At 37.9% G+C, this 13,019-nt stretch overlaps 3 protein-coding genes across 5 annotated transcripts in view; 1 reads left to right on the top strand and 2 right to left on the bottom strand.

The window, feature by feature from the left end:
- LOC308099243 (uncharacterized protein) overlaps positions 1–13,019 on the bottom strand; it is a 355,975-nt gene that overhangs the window by 161,753 nt on the left and 181,203 nt on the right. The window lies entirely within an intron of this gene.
- On the bottom strand, positions 2,262–6,675 carry LOC308099253 (uncharacterized protein). 3 transcript variants are annotated; one of them, XM_080447935.1, is made up of 10 exons: positions 6,604–6,675; positions 6,493–6,523; positions 5,901–5,968; positions 5,716–5,797; positions 5,370–5,553; positions 5,114–5,181; positions 4,952–5,007; positions 4,506–4,549; positions 4,221–4,294; positions 2,262–4,137 (listed from the first exon to the last, which is right to left on the bottom strand). In XM_080447935.1, the coding sequence occupies exons 1-10, from the start codon at positions 6,619–6,621 to the stop codon at positions 4,007–4,009; spliced, it is 756 nt and encodes a 251-aa protein (XP_080304061.1). In that variant the 5' UTR covers positions 6,622–6,675; the 3' UTR covers positions 2,262–4,006. The 3 variants fall into 3 exon arrangements, with proteins under 3 accessions (XP_080304061.1, XP_080304060.1, XP_080304062.1); XM_080447934.1 differs by having other exon boundaries at positions 5,370–5,583; XM_080447936.1 differs by lacking the exons at positions 6,493–6,523; positions 6,604–6,675 and adding an exon at positions 6,171–6,225 and having other exon boundaries at positions 5,370–5,583.
- tmem205 (transmembrane protein 205) lies at positions 6,842–11,040 on the top strand. The gene is made up of 4 exons (XM_080447940.1): positions 6,842–6,956; positions 7,828–7,935; positions 8,051–8,214; positions 9,175–11,040. The coding sequence occupies exons 2-4, from the start codon at positions 7,836–7,838 to the stop codon at positions 9,475–9,477; spliced, it is 567 nt and encodes a 188-aa protein (XP_080304066.1). The 5' UTR covers positions 6,842–6,956; positions 7,828–7,835; the 3' UTR covers positions 9,478–11,040.

Consider the following 13,019-nt stretch of genomic DNA (forward strand, 5'->3'; position numbering starts at 1 on the left):
AGGGTTAACAATGAATCCAGAAAGCCCTCCAGATCCTGTCAAATCCTTTGAGCAGGTTTCTATTAATGTGTCTCAATTGGCCGTGTCAATATAGCACAAGTATGTGCTTCATGTGATCTATATGTCTCTAGTATGACGCCTATAGGCTCATAGGGAGCTCATGCATTAACTTGTTCTTCTTTCCTCGAATGAAATGCCTTAATCTATTTTTAAACCATTTAACATGCTTTGCATACTTGGACAGTTGACCATTTTGATGTAACTAAATGGAGGGGAAAACTCAGATGAAAACTTGAGTGTGCAGACATACTGTAGGTCATAGACAGATTCTAATACTATTGTTTCTTTTTGGATTTCTCCCCACAGAGGTCCCATATTGCATGGAGAACTCAGCCCTTCGAAAGTCTTTTAGATTGAGGGGAACTGAGGGGATACACATTCATTTAAAAGGTATCATGATGGAGTCTTTCTTGTGACATCTTCAAAGTGATTTTCTTTTGCTATTTCTTCAGTTTCTCACTAGAACCTTTGGGGCTTTCTTATTGATATGAATGACTAGGCTATTTGACTAGCGATAAGATAATAACAGCAAGCTCTTGGTTCCCTGTGTCTGAACCTGGTAGGAACTTTCGGTATTCCACCCCTGCATCTGGGATGTCTACAAAGAGGACGGACTCAGAGCTGATCAGCTGTGAATGTTCCAACAGAGCAGCTACTGGTGAATAGTTCAATTAAAAACTAACAGCCAAGCAGAGAGCATTACTTACTTACTGGCTGCCATGATCAATGTCGAAATGTTGGAATCATAAACTGAACAAAATGTCAAGTTCATTAATGCTTATTTACAGAAGATTGATAATCTAGCAGACTGATGAACACATTTTCATAAACTTTGACAAGTTACAACCTAGCAGTGCAGCACAGACGCCCTAATTGGTGTTGATTTATTAGTCCCTATATGTCACTTGAAGGTCTGGCAACAGCTGTGGTTAAAGTTGGTTATGTTGGGTAGATAAGACACGCTCCTATTGGCTAAACCGGTGCATGATTTTAAAGTGACCCTCTATCACGTCTTGACATAGCATCAAGCTTGTGTGTGGAAGTAATATGTCAAGGACATTATGAGACCATTTGAGCAAATTTAAGGTCATCAGACAAGAAAGAAAAGTTGTGCGGTGAAAATCCCTCTCAGCTGGTCGTGTCTGGGAGGGACAGATGCCTGCCCCTTGTGGAAAATAGATCTGAGGACGGGTGCATCTGCCTAGGATTAGTGGGTCAAGAGACCGGCCTGCCTTCAGAGTAAAGCTACTGTAGAACTGAAGATGCAGCATATGGGCAGTATGCCTCAATGAATACATTTGTAAGATAAGGGAGACACACTCATTCTGATGTATGTGCCTCCCTTTGTCTGTGGCACAAAACATGGGTTGAACCAGTAGGTCATTTGTTAATTTTTAACAGGGGGTGGTCTCACAGATGCTGTTGATGTTGGGGGGGACTTGACGTTTTAGGAATGCACTACATTATTTCATAAATGGTAAAGAAGATCATTATTTTTAATTGTGCTATTTCTCTCAATTTTAACTGAATAAATATTGTATCCATTTCAGTAACTTTGCTAATCACAGAGCAATTTTGGAGTTTTGAGGCCTCATTTCTATATTTGGAGAGTGAGCATTGTATAAATGTTGTCTTGTAATATTTTATATGCATTTTTTCTGTGAATTAAAAATAAATCAGCCCACTCGCCCATATCTACCACCACTGCTCTCTCTGCTACTATAGGTAATGGAGAGGGGATGGCATGGCAGATTTGATTAGATTTAAAAGCACAACAACTCAAAAAGAGTAAAAAAAGAAAAGAAATCCCAGGGGAGAGCTCTTAAAAGTGTTATTGAAAACACATATTCCAGTTCTCTTTTGCAGATGGTTCATACTCCCTCCCTTAAAAGTTAACCATCAAGAATCCCCATAAAGACTCCTTAACTTGTGTTCAAAAACGGCCTTTGTTTGCTATGCAGGGTTGTTACATAAGAAGTATAGAAACCTTTAACAGGAGGAGCACTTGCATGTCATAATGCTTGCTCAATGCTCTTGTGTTGCAATTTCAATTGTCAATTTGCTAAAAAAAAAAAGGGGGGGGTGGCATTCTGGCTCATCCCCCCTAACCCCCAACTGAGTGGAACACAGATGCAAATTCATTCAACCTTTTATTTAAGATTCTCAGAGAAATCATTGAGGGAGAGACCCTCATTGCAATGATGCAGAGATTACAAATAAATGTCAACATGAACTCATGAAATCAACATGAACTCAACAAAAGCTATCTGTTGACAACAATCATTAAAACAGTTGCAAACAGGTAATGAACGGTAGTTGAGTAAAGTTCTAAAATAGCCAATAGGTACTAGGGTATTCAGTGTAAGGTTATGTTGAGGTTCCAAGAACCTTTCCCAGATCAAATCTGGCATGAGGTTGAAAAACAAGCCATTCACTGGAGTGAGTTAAAATGTTACTGTAGTTCCAATGTAACATGGATGTAACGTATGATGGTAATTTCCCGAACAGGACTTTGTAAATAAACAGTCAGATGCCAGTTATTATTGATTCTCTCAGTCAGAGAAGACCAGCCAACCTTATCATAGTGATGAGTGTTGTAGTTGTCACCAGTAATAAACCTCAGAGCTGAGTGGTAAACAGAGTCTAAGGGCTTAAGTGTGGAGGCAGCAGCATGTCTACAAATTATGTCTCCATAGTCTAAGACTGATAGGAATGTGGCTTCAACCATCCGTTTCGTACTGATCAAGGGAAAACTGTTTTTATTTCTGTGCAGGAAGCCAATCTTTTGTTGTAGTTTCCCAACGAGGTTATCGATGTGGAGTTTGAAATTGAATTTGTTGGCTTATTTGTGTTGTGTGACACTTTCAAATGTAGAGCAAGACCATGTATGTAGAAATGAAATCTCAAATGTGCTCGGTTAAGAGTAGCTACCAAGGACTGTTCCTGAGGTCCCTGAATTATCTGATTTGATTCTGACAGTTCAGAGATCAATCTAGACTAGAGATACAGTTTGCATAATGCTTCATGTGATTACAGTCAATTACAAGTCATTAAGCATCTCTTCCCAGTCATCACAAAAGCAGAAACCTTTCAGAAATCAGTCTGGGGCGTCTGCACATAGCGTACTGAACAACTGCTATGTTTGCTTTTCTAATCTGATTTCCAAAGGAGGACGAAAACAGGTGCACCTCACTAAAGACATTTATGAATCAACACAGACTCACAGCAGTTAAATAATAAATAAATCAAGATGTTGCTTATTTGCATCTGAAATTCTGGCTTTCATTTTTGGTAAATGGAATTCAGATGATGTGGGCCAAGGATGAAACAAGTAAGCAAACATGAAGACTACAGGTACAACAGCATGATCTGTTTTTGAAATGTTGCACATCATTAACCACATGAACCATAGCGTCCCTATTCTGGGACAAACATTCATCAGAAATAGCGATCTACAAGCTCACATGTCACGTGCCGACACGTTTTCGGCAAAGAGATTTAATGTGGAGGGGGAAAAGGAGTGCACAAAGTATAGATCCCTAGCGTTTATTAAGAAGTTCCTGCATCCAGTTCAGAAGGCAGATGTTTCCTCTGTAATATTTATCAGTACATATAATTGTAACTACATACATGTCTAAAATATCAATGGCATGGATCTAGATAGTTTGGCATATGAGTTTGGCATATGTTGATAGAATGAGACAACTGAATCTAAGGCTGATTTGAATAGATGGACAAATAGAAGCAAATAATGATTATTCGTAGACACGTTGACACTCTGCAAAGTGAGAAAAATGAAATAACATCCCAATTATTAATGTGTATTAATTTTCTCACCTTAAAATGTGGTTAATTAAGTGGAATAGTTGAAAACTGCATGCTCAAGAAATGGACTCAATAACTACAAAAGACCAGTAATGAATGACCATATGTTGAAACCTCTTATTTACCTGGCACATACATTGACCCTTTCTTTGGTCTTAGGAATATTTATTTTGGTCCGAGTGCCACTTTGTGTCTCATCTGAATCAGAATTATATGGGGTTGCTTTTACACCTGGTGGTGTCCCAGTGCCACCTAAAAGCAGGATAACAAACTTATTCTCAATAACAGTTAGAGCCCAAGCAGGAATGAGTTGAGGAAACATGTTCATGAGTTACCTGTTTTTTGACAGGCCTTGTCTTTGGATATTCGGACTGCCTCAAGCTTGGTCTGTATTTCAGAGATATCCAAACTGTGGAGACAACAAACAGTAGATATATTGTACACAAAGCAACATCAATGACCAGACCATATTCACACAACAGATGTTTCGCTGTTATGTCATACCCACCCCTGAATATGATGTGAGAGCAAAATTGCCGCTGTGTGAATATGGTCAATAGCACATACTCTTATCCAAAAGGTTTCACCTTAGCCTGGTCCTTTCTAGAGGCCTCTGTTACCTGAGCTCCTGTGCTTGGCATGTGTCCATAAGCTTCTCCAAACGCTGGAACAGGAATCAAAATTGAGAACACCTCAGTGATAATTGTTTATCCTCAAATCAAATGTACAGCATGTACGTATTGATTGACTTTACATGGTTTTTGCTGCATTAACTCGCAATGGGATCATTGTCTAGATTTTATGATCAGCGCTCGGTACATGTGTCGATATGTCCCTTCTTCTGAACTTGAGTCGAGTGATGTGTTCATGTCTACCTGCGCTATCATCACCAAAACAAATTCATGTGCATTTATAATCCATAGTCAGAACTGCTCATAATACAGTATAGGCTAAGTCGTTGACCTTACATTCTCTTACCCCTAAATCTGACACTGACAACAATTTGTTTGTGATATTTTGCTAAATGTTCTGAAAATATGAGGAACAAAAGTGGACTGTTTAGTACCATATCTTTATTTAGTCTTTCTGATAACTTGTGCTGCATTTCAGTTCTCTGATTCCCTAGGAGAGACAGGAGAATCATGTCAGATGTTTTAGCAGCTTCCAAGACAACATCATCATGTAAATATAGAACATTTTACACATCAAAGAAATAACATCAGCTTACTGAGTTGGCCATGGATGTGGTGGATTTCCGTCCTCAGCTCAGTGACCTGTTCCCATAGTACATTACGACTGGAAAAACAAATGAAGCACACAGAGACAAATAGCTATGGAAGGAGTACAGCTGTTATGGTACTTATAGAAGTAGTGGTTTGTTATGTAGTAATTGATATAAATTACATAATGTATATTAGTGAAGGTTAAGGTCAACCTTTCCTTTCCAGTCCTGTCATATCTTGTCCTATCATAGCCACATGCACCTGTGATACAACTCCTGGGAGAGTCGGAAGATGGCAGCATCACTCTGGATGTCAGAAGACGTGTGTGCGTTAGAGCAGGAGACGCCTTGGTTGGAGGAATGAGACATGGCAGTATGTAGGTAGCCGAGCTCAGAGGAGACATCACGGCGCAGGGCTTCAAAGTGTGCCTCCATGTGGTGGTTCGCTACATGGCGGGCCAGGTGATGCAGCTCAGCTAGAAGTACAGCATAATTGTTTTGAGTTTTTTTTCTTGGAATTTTGTTTCTGTCAAGCTTACAACTATACTTCTCATAGAACATTGTATTTATGTTTTCACTCAACTTCTGTCTCACTTAGGATCACTGACCTTGAAGAAATGCAACATAGTTGTGATTGTGGATCCTCTCTACTTCATACATAGCCATAGTTTTATTGAGGGAATCAATTGTCTGTAAGAAGGACAAAAACAAACATCTATCTGTGAAAACAAAGCCCGAGAAGATAGTATATGGCTAGGAAGTATGATGATCATGATGATGATATGATTGGCACCTTAGTTTGATTCTCCACCTCTGATCTCAATATTTCCACAATATCACGAAGAGGCTCCTCATTTGGTTCTGCCATAATAAAAAATAAACTGACTGTCAGTCGCCCTACCACTAAAGTTTGAAGTGATCGATGTTATAACAAACAATCGTGAAACGATTTAAAACACAAGGTAAATTAATCCCTTGCAGATTCATATAATAACTCAAATATAAAAAAGAGAGAAAATATATCATTGCAAACCAAATGTTATTTACTTTGAAGGTAGACTACATTTGGCAGGTTGGGGCTCCTCCTTTGATTCCACCACTAATGAATAAATGTATATAGGCTATTTAGGTACTAAATGATAGGCTAATTGGTAATCAGCAAAACACAAAACAAAACTGGAAAATATAGCTGAGGAAAGAAGCAACAATAGAAAATACACTGCAAACGAAATTCTGTTTATTGCTATGAACATACCTTCCACCACAAAATAAATACATAAATAAACAATAGTTGATGAGGAATCTGTGAGATGAAGTGGTGAAATTTAGCTGTGTGGACAAAAAGGTTCACAACATCCACCTCATCTCAAACTTCAATAGCTTACTTTCAACAGCAGGGGGCAGCAGATCGCCATTCTGAAATAAGAAATACATGATCGATATGACATGATATGAACTCAACATTTTGTATTTCATGAACTATTGCAAAGAAATACCGTATTTTGGTCATCCATGTCATGTCAAATGAAATGACAAGCTTGTCAAGCTACATTTTTGTAAAGAGGAAAAGAGGATATGGGGCAGGAACAGGTTGGTTTCAAGAAGAGACACTAGTTGTATAAACGGGGCGGAACTACACAAGTAAACATTGGCAATGATTGGTTGAAAACGTTCTGCGTCATACAATATTAATAATCTTAGAACAACTTCATTTGTAGCTTGTCATGGGGGCGTGGCTAATGGGCATTTGGTGCGTGATATAGGAAGTGCACGGTTCAAATTAGATCATACACATATATATTTTTTAAAGATTTCATATAATTTAAGTAACGTAAAGGCGAGGAAATAGGTAAGTGTAGATTTATGCAACGTGTAATGCTTTCTCGACTATTAGCGTAAAATTCAGTAAGACAAAAAACGATGCCTAACTAGTGCACTATAGTGTGTGTATGTAACTCTCCTTTAGCCAAGTGGCTAATGCTAAGTTCATAAAGTTATGCAACTTAATTATATTAACCTACACAGACAGCTCTTGGGGTCAATGGGTCGGGTATGTTGTTGTTATAGAAGATATAATGGTGTAATAATCACGAATAGACTAGTTGTGTGTTCCTTTTCCCTGGTGAGTGTGCAAGTTGCACTCCTTATCTCTGATGTCATGGTCTTATCAGTTCTGCAGCATATGTGCAGCTCCTCAGCTGAAATGATGTATTCTGGTGTGCCTCTCTCGATGGCAGTGGTGTAAAGTAACTAAGTACATTTACTCAAGTACTATACTTAAGTACAATTTTGAGGTATTTACTTTGCTGGAGGTATTTCCAATTTTTCCAATATTTTCAAAAGATTTTAATTGTATACATTTGAAAACTGAAATGGGACATTCTGCATAATGAGTACTTTCTACTTTTGGTACTTTAAGAATATTTTGATACCAATACTTTTGTACTCAGTACATTTTTAATTCCGAACTTTTAGAGTATTTCTACATTGCAGTATTGATACTTTTACTGCGAGTACCTTTTCCACCACTGCTCAATGGCAATGATATATCAGCTGTATGTATGTTTTGACCTGAAAAGGCTGTTTGAGTGAACATGAATGGTCTCAGACTCTCAGTAAGTATACTGGTCTGGAGTATATACAGTAACCACAATGACAGCCAAATGTGGTCTGTTTTAAAATAGGTTAAGCCTTAAACCTTGTTTCCTCTCCATGCACAGTCGTCGTCATGGTGACAGAAGGGGAACCCACAGACTTGGTCAAAGTGTTGCACCTATTAGTGCTCTCATTTTCCTGGGGAATGCAGGTCTGGGTCTCGTTTATAGCAGGTGAGAGCGCCACAATAAACAGTTATTCAATTCCAGATAAAAAATCGAAACGCTTTCTGTGGCACACAACACTTTTCCCGTTTCCTCATTTTCTCTCTCTTTATCCCTTTAACAGGTTTCGTGTTGATTCAGCGGGTAACAATGCACACCTTTGGTCTAGTGCAGAGCAAGCTTTTCCCTGTTTATTTCCTCTGTCTGCTGGGCAGTAACTTTGTCACCCTGGCGCTTTATGCAGTGTACCACCCCAGAGAGCTGCTGGACTGGCATCAAAGTGTTCAGGTCAGATATCACAATTCACAACTAGGGGTGCAACAGTTAATCAAACTAATCGATTGAATTAACTATAAAAAATTATCAATAATTTAATGAAATAACCTATCCTTTATTATTTTTGGGTATGTCTTTATAGGCACTTTCCAAAATATAGAAAATAGTTGATCTACAAGCTTTTTCAAGCAATTTTAGCAGAACCCATTATAATAACGCTTAAAGCGCAAGACCACTTTAGGTTTGGGTTGTGAACTAACCTTGCCATGATGTAACTCCAAAGGTGTACAAGAAATACAAAATAATCGCTCCATCGATTAGAAATTGATGATTCAAAATATACTTCTCATTGACTTACATTGTATGCTGAAACAGCTCTCAAAGTCACTCTTCTAGCACATAAACGAATGCAAATAAAGTTGATTCAGACAATATAGGATCACCAAATCCAGTACTGTTTGTTTCAACGGAAAATTAAAAAAAAATCTACGGAAAGTTGACATTTTTATTAAAAAAAAAAAGAAAAGAGTACTGGGTTTGGTGATGTTCTATATTGTCTGAATCAACTTTGTTTGAGTTTGTTTACGTGCGAAAAGAGTGACTTTGAGAGCTGTTTCAGCGTACAATGTAAGTCAATGAGGAGTATATTTTGAATTCTTAATTTATAATCAATGGAACAATTATTTTTTATTTCTAGTCCCCCTTTGGAGTTACAACATGGCAAGGTAAATACACAACCCAAACCTCTACCAAAGTGGTCTTGCCCTTTAAGTGGTTCATCGATTCGATTTTCTTTTGAAGTACTTCTCCATAAAACTAAAATAATCCATATTTGCAGCCCTAATCACAATTACACAATGTACAGTAAATACTGCATGAATGTAAACCAGAATGCTTAAAATGTATGGTTAATGAATTTTACACATTTGTTTATTCTTAACACAAGATGTTTTGTTTTTTGTCGGGTTGCAGATGACTCTGTACTTTGTGGCACTGATCACAGCGGGCCTGAATGCCCAGTGGTTTGGCCCGTCGGCCACTGAGGTGATGTTCCAGCTGAGGGAGGTGGAGGAGGAGCATGGCTTGGGGAACCAGATCGGTCTGGGCAGCCAGAAGGAAGGCTATGCCAAGCTCAAACAGCAGGACCCCAAGTACAAAGCACTCAAGAGCACGTTCGGACGCTACCACGGACTCACCAACCTGTGCAACCTGTTGGGGTTCATTTGCACCACCACTAACCTAGTCTATACAGCTCTAAATCTAGTCACTATTTAGACAGGTTTCTGTTATATAGGGTCTTCTTTATAGCGCTGTGATAGAAGTAATAGTGATTATTTATTTAATTAAAACTTTATTTTTTGGGGTTAAAACATTAAAGCTCGATATTCAGATAATTGATACATTGGTCTCCCATCTCTCCATCTCCTTAATAAACAGAAAATACATTTTCAGGTGGGTTGCCTATTTCATCCAATCAGGAGAGAGTACCCATTTATGAGCTTAAATTTGATAGTGTTCCAGTTTGTGTGTCATCACTTAAAATGTCATTTCTTTATCCTGTATCCTGTATGAGTTCTCTGTCCTGATTGGATAAAATTGGTATCTCGACCTGAAAATGCATTATCTATTTACTAAAGACCTGGATAGACAGGGAGACCTGTTACTGAACAAACATTCTCTAGCAATGATTGCTATCAGAATATAGATCTTAAAACGTATTTTAACAAAGTGTCTTTAATGTCCCAGATAGGTACAACACCCATCTCACTTTTGTATTCCATTTGTAAGACAATGTTCACTGCGTATAACGTAGAAAGGATAATATGATGCACTTGAGTGCAGCTAAAATGTCCAGAGGCACAAGTCAGCTAAACACATCACATGTCATCCTACCAGTATAATCTGCTATAACTTCTATGACTTAAGCTGTAACACTCTATGCTGACAACAGTATTTGAACTTTATATAGCATACTATCAAGTATATAGAAAATGTATATAATTGTATTTTTCCCCAGTTTTTAATTAATGTCTCCAATTCTGACTATAATGTGAACAGTTATTTACAGACTGCTGCAAGTAGTACCAGCTGCAGCCTGCAGGGGAGGCAGAGTTTGATGTTCCAGCCCCAATCACAACCATGTCACCGTGCTTTGGAAAAGTGCTAGGAAAAGTGGGAATTGTCTGTTCCACATTAAAACAGTGTAGCTTCTTTGTTCTATTTAGATTTATTTGGGGAAATGTATGTATGTTTGCTTACATCACTTGAAAACAAGTGCATGCACCGGTGCGATGGCCACGCCGTCGACTCAGCACCGTCAAAGTTGCATATATTAGATGCGTTGGGAATCGGTTACAATCACAGTATTTTGAAATTACACATGGTACTTGACAATGAAGTAATTATACTACATTAAATCAGCAACATCTACAGTACATTAGTAGAAATTATGCTCCTGAATATTGATAACAAACAAATCCATTGAAAATGGGAAATGAATTCATATGTGATCGATAGAGAACTGATGGTCGTTGGTGTGGGTGGGGCTGGATCTTCAGGGCAGAGTTGGACATCCAACTCTGCCTGCTATGTCCAATCTGGGAACCCATCGGCAAAATAAAATTTTTTTTCTCCCTTTGAATTCAGCTGTCTTGAGAGATTACCAAATGTCTTATACTTCATTACTTGTAGTTCCAACCATGGGGTGATGTTCATAGCCATCTGATATAGCCTGCAAAAGTGCATTTGTGGTCATTCATAGTCTCAGTAGATATTGTGGTAGCTTCTATATACTTAATATACTCTTTCAATTGTGGATTAAAAACCGATTAATAAACACTTGCTGATGTGTGATGTCAGTATCACTTAATAACCAGTTTAGTCTTCTGTGCTTATACAAACATTTTTTCTTTTTTTGATCTTGTGCCTTGTCCTTGTTTAAATGGTTTTGAAAAGCTACATCTTTATTGATTTGCTTGTGTTGAGTGAATCCAGACCCAGCAGCCAGTGCCTGGATTTTGAATAGGCAGGTTTTAACTGTTACTGGTGATGCATATCTGATTTTGTTAAGGCCACGTCTGAAAGAAGACAATGGTGATTTGTTGAGGATAGTGGGGCAGCTGTGGCATCACAGCTACAATATCATCCCTAATGGAAACCTGGATGACAAACCACACTTGTCTCAGGCTACATATTGTGAACAATGATGTTAAAATTATGTTTCTTTCAAAATATATTATTTGGCCAATTGTGAAGTACAAGAACTATACTTGAGTATAATTTTGAGGTACTTCAACTTATTTCCTTTTTTTTTATACTTTTTAACTACATATCAGGCAAATATTGTACTTTTTTTACTCCACCACAATTATTTGAGAGCTTTAGTTACTGGATATGTTTTAGATTTAGATTATTAATATAAAACATAGATTAACTGATAAATGAGATATCACCCAGCAGCACATACTCGTTAAAATCAGTCTCACAGGGCGGCCATAGCTGAGTGGTTAGTGAGCCCGTCTAGGGAGCCAGAGGCCCTGGTTGCCCCAGGTACGATTCCAGGCCACGCCAGCATATGTGTCGATGAAATGAAATTTGTCCCTGAGCAAGACTCTTAACCCCTAATTGCTCACAGGCCCTCATTGGAAACAAGCCCGCAAGGACTTTCATGAACGTCCTGTTAAAAGGAATTATCCTTATCACATTTAGCAGCTGCAACAAGTAATGAAAATATCAATGGACTGATTACTATTCCAATAATATGATAGAGAAATGGGCCATTGTGCATGAGTATCTTTACGTTTGATACTGTAAGTATATTTTGATGCCATTACTTGAGTACTTTTACTCAAGTAAAATTTTAATATAGGCTTTTTTTAGATTGTGGTAATGCTACTTTTACTTAAAATCTGATTTACTTACATCTGAATACTTGTTCCACCACCTTATTTGGCTTACTTAAAAGACCCTAAACCTACGTACAAAATGTTATTACACTTATTTTCTCTTAAGGATAATTTCTTTAGGCTCATGCTTTAGCATTCAGTGGCCTCCCTGAGAACATATATTTTAAATAGTTTTGTTAAGCAGGCTTCACTGGCATCAGGAAATAAACCCTTTTTTAAAACCCAGAACGAGTTTAGCCACTCAGCACCCAAGAGCAATATGTAGTTACACCATAACAACTTGAGTGCTCATTTAATTCTGAGTGTGAAAATGGATCTGTTTGAGTCTGTAAGGACTTAACACCCAGTATTTTGCTGTGTAGTTGAGGAGAATTTGCTAGTTCCAAGTTTTTGTTGCTCATCTGTGATTTAAGAAAATACCAGTGGTGCAAGAAAACTTTGACAGGAATAAATAATGAGCAATTTAAACATATTTCAATATTGTATGTACTGCTGGTTGGATTCAGTCAATTGAGAAGAGTAGGATACATAGTAAATTCCATTTAACTCTGAGAGTATGCAAATGAAACCAAATGGTGCCTTTACTCTATTTGGTTGATGCACTGTCTCTTTCTTTACATTCCAGTTCTGTGGCATTCAAAAACATGAGGAAGTGCTGATGGTTTTAGTTCCCCCACTCCTTCATTCCTATCTTCACTCACAAGGAAATGAATCCGATTTGTGCGGGGGAGAGCAACAATAAACTTTTCTGAATATAAACTTCACCAAGTTTACTCCTGAAACCCTATGAGCCAGAGGAATGATTGACGATGCCAATAAACTGGCGAATAGAATAGAATGCACAGTGATCACATCATAGATTTTCTAATAACCCTGCAGTTGGATTATGTTAATAAATGATCTGGGAGACTG

Source organism: Gymnoscopelus braueri, assembly GCF_963280865.1.
Source record: "Gymnoscopelus braueri genome assembly, chromosome: 13".
NCBI classification, from domain to species: domain Eukaryota; kingdom Metazoa; phylum Chordata; class Actinopteri; order Myctophiformes; family Myctophidae; genus Gymnoscopelus; species Gymnoscopelus braueri.